The sequence below is a fragment of the Tenrec ecaudatus genome, chromosome 4, assembly GCF_050624435.1.
Source record: "Tenrec ecaudatus isolate mTenEca1 chromosome 4, mTenEca1.hap1, whole genome shotgun sequence".
Lineage (NCBI taxonomy): Eukaryota > Metazoa > Chordata > Mammalia > Afrosoricida > Tenrecidae > Tenrec > Tenrec ecaudatus.
The window spans coordinates 20254991-20257577 of record NC_134533.1 but is presented as its reverse complement, the minus strand read 5'-3'; the positions used below and the strand labels follow the sequence as shown (position 1 = coordinate 20257577).

General features: G+C 37.6%; 1 protein-coding gene across 1 annotated transcript; it reads right to left on the bottom strand.

Moving 5' to 3' along the window:
* Positions 1-1339: 1339 nt before the first annotated feature.
* LOC142446477 (olfactory receptor 5W2-like) lies at positions 1340-2275 on the bottom strand. Its single transcript, XM_075548226.1, has one exon. The coding sequence runs from the start codon at positions 2273-2275 to the stop codon at positions 1340-1342; it is 936 nt and encodes a 311-aa protein (XP_075404341.1).
* Between the last annotated feature and the right edge of the window lie 312 nt (positions 2276-2587).

The following is a 2587-nucleotide window of genomic DNA, read 5'->3' as shown; positions in this document are numbered from 1 at the left end:
ATAAATATGGCATATTCTAAGCTCTTAGTGTACTTTGTGTTGAACAACATGTACACATCACTCAGAAAATGTTACCAAGCACAATGATGCGTTTGTTTTCCCCTCTGTGTCATGAACACATGGCAGATGCTGTGTCAACAGAGACAGACACTCATCATCCTCCTCACAGAATGCCCATAGCTCAGGGTAGGAAGAGACAGACAAACTCAAGGTCCTCATGTCGGTGCAGGTTCTTAGCCACCCTAGAGGACAGGATAAAACTGCCCCTGTGGGTTCATGCCATTAATTCTTTACTGGAGTAAAAGCCCCATCTTTCTCCCATCTCAGGGTACAGCAGCACACTATTCATAGAGAGATAGGTAAAATGATGTTTTGAGGAGAAGATAGCTTATGGACTAAGAATAGGGGAATATATGCAGGACTGATGTGGGGTGAGAATGGCGAAGGGAGAGTAATATCCCTAGAGGAAGGGTTGAGAGCGATAGCACAAGGATAAACTTTAGAAGGTCTTTCTATTTTTCTCTTTAACATCTATTATTTTTGGATTTTGTTTCCTATAAAAAGGCACAGTCACACCATCTTTGTGATCCCTTGCTAGAATATTATGCTTTACCCTAGCTGGCTTCTCTACTCACCATTAATTTCACCAATTACACAACCCCAGAGCAAAGAAGTTATTCTTCTTTCTACAGTAGATTCAGATATTATGCTTTAGGCTAAGAGTCCCTTGCTTTATTCATTTAACATATTTTATAGTTTATGATGACTTATTTAAATTATTATGCATTAGAAGTTTGTGATTTACAATAGACTATAGAATTTACTAGTCCAGAAGCTACTAGATAGACCATAATATTTGAAGCACTAAGAAGTACAAGAGACACAAGATATGTGTTCAATAGCTCCTGGAATATTTCAGTTAATGCATGAAAAAATAATGAACAAATAAAATTTTGCACATTAAAACCAGAATATTTTCCATTATTAAAATGATCATGTTTAAGTTGAAGAAATATTTTTAAAATTATAGCAAACCTGAAACTACTTATTATTGTTAGAGTTGAAAATTTGTATAAAAGCTCAGGTAATTGATGTGTTTGGGATCCATTGTGTGGTGCCATGTCACTTTAAAATAATTTTGATGACACAATTGGATAAGCTATGGAGTGTTCAGTACAAAGTTGATGGTTCAAACCCACCAACCACTCTTTCTGAAAGTTTAAGCTAGGGTGTCTATAAATATTTACAGTCTCTGTGGCACTAATTCAACTTCAAACCATTGGACATAGAGTTGGGTTCATGGAACTTGAAGGAAATGACTGTTTATGTATGTATGCAATTACTTCAATTGGCACTTATTTTTCAGTTTTTCCAGGGCCGCTTTCACATCTTTATTGCGCAGACTGTAAATCAGAGGATTTAACATGGGAATGACAAGGGTATAAAACAATGAGGTCACTTTGTCCTGATCTAGAGAGTAGGATGAACTTGGCCTGAAATACATAAAGAGCACGGTTCCTTGGAAAATTGCAACAACAGTTAAGTGGGAGGTGCAGGTGGAGAACACTTTAAATCTTCCCTCAGTAGAGCGAATCTTTAAGACCGATATTATGATATAGCAATAAGACACAAGAACCCCTGAAATAGTACTCAGCTCAATGAAACCATATATCGTGAATAGTAAAAGCTCATTGACTTGGATATCTGAGCAGGAAAGGAGTAAAAGTGGAGGCAAATCGCAGAAGAAGTGATTAATCTCATTTGACCCACAGTAACATAAGCGGAAAGCTAAAGATGTATGTATCAAAGCATCAACTATCCCAACCAGGTAAACCCCTGCCATGAGCATGGAGCAGAACGTGTTGGACATGTTGACTGTGTAGAGCAAGGGGTCGCTGATGGCCTTGTACCGATCAAAGGCCATCACTGCCAGCAGGAGACACTCAAAATCTGCAAACATGCAGAAGGTGTAGAATTGCAGAATACAGCCAATGAATGGAATTGTTTGTTTTTTAGCAAAGAGGTCCACTAGCATCTTGGGTCCAATTGCTGAGGAGTAGCAGATGTCACAGAAAGAGAGGTGGCTGAGGAAAAAGTACATGGGTGTCTGAAGCTGGGCATCCATTCTAATCAAAGTGATCATTCCAAGATTCGCCACAAGAATAATCAGATACACACCCAGAAACACGGTGAATATGACCACCTTGACCTTGGGGTTATTAGAAATTCCCAAGAGCTGGAATTCCGTTAAGGAAGAGCAATTCTCTCCATCCATTCTTTTTGATGTGTTCTACACTGTTGGGGGAAGGAGTCATTTAAAAATCAATGAACAACATAACAGATTAAGATTATATTCTGCTGTAATTCTACAAAATATTATCTGTATGTCTTACCATTATATGTCTGTGGATTTTGTTCTTTGTGCTCAGAAATCAGCCCAAATAAAGGTTACTGTTAAGGTAATAGGTTATTTTTTTGAAAAGTAAGACAAGTTTAACAGGAAGATGAGAAACACTGATTTTAAATTTATATGCTATTCTTGAGATATGTCAGTTGTATTGATCTCTATAGTCTTCTCACAGACAGC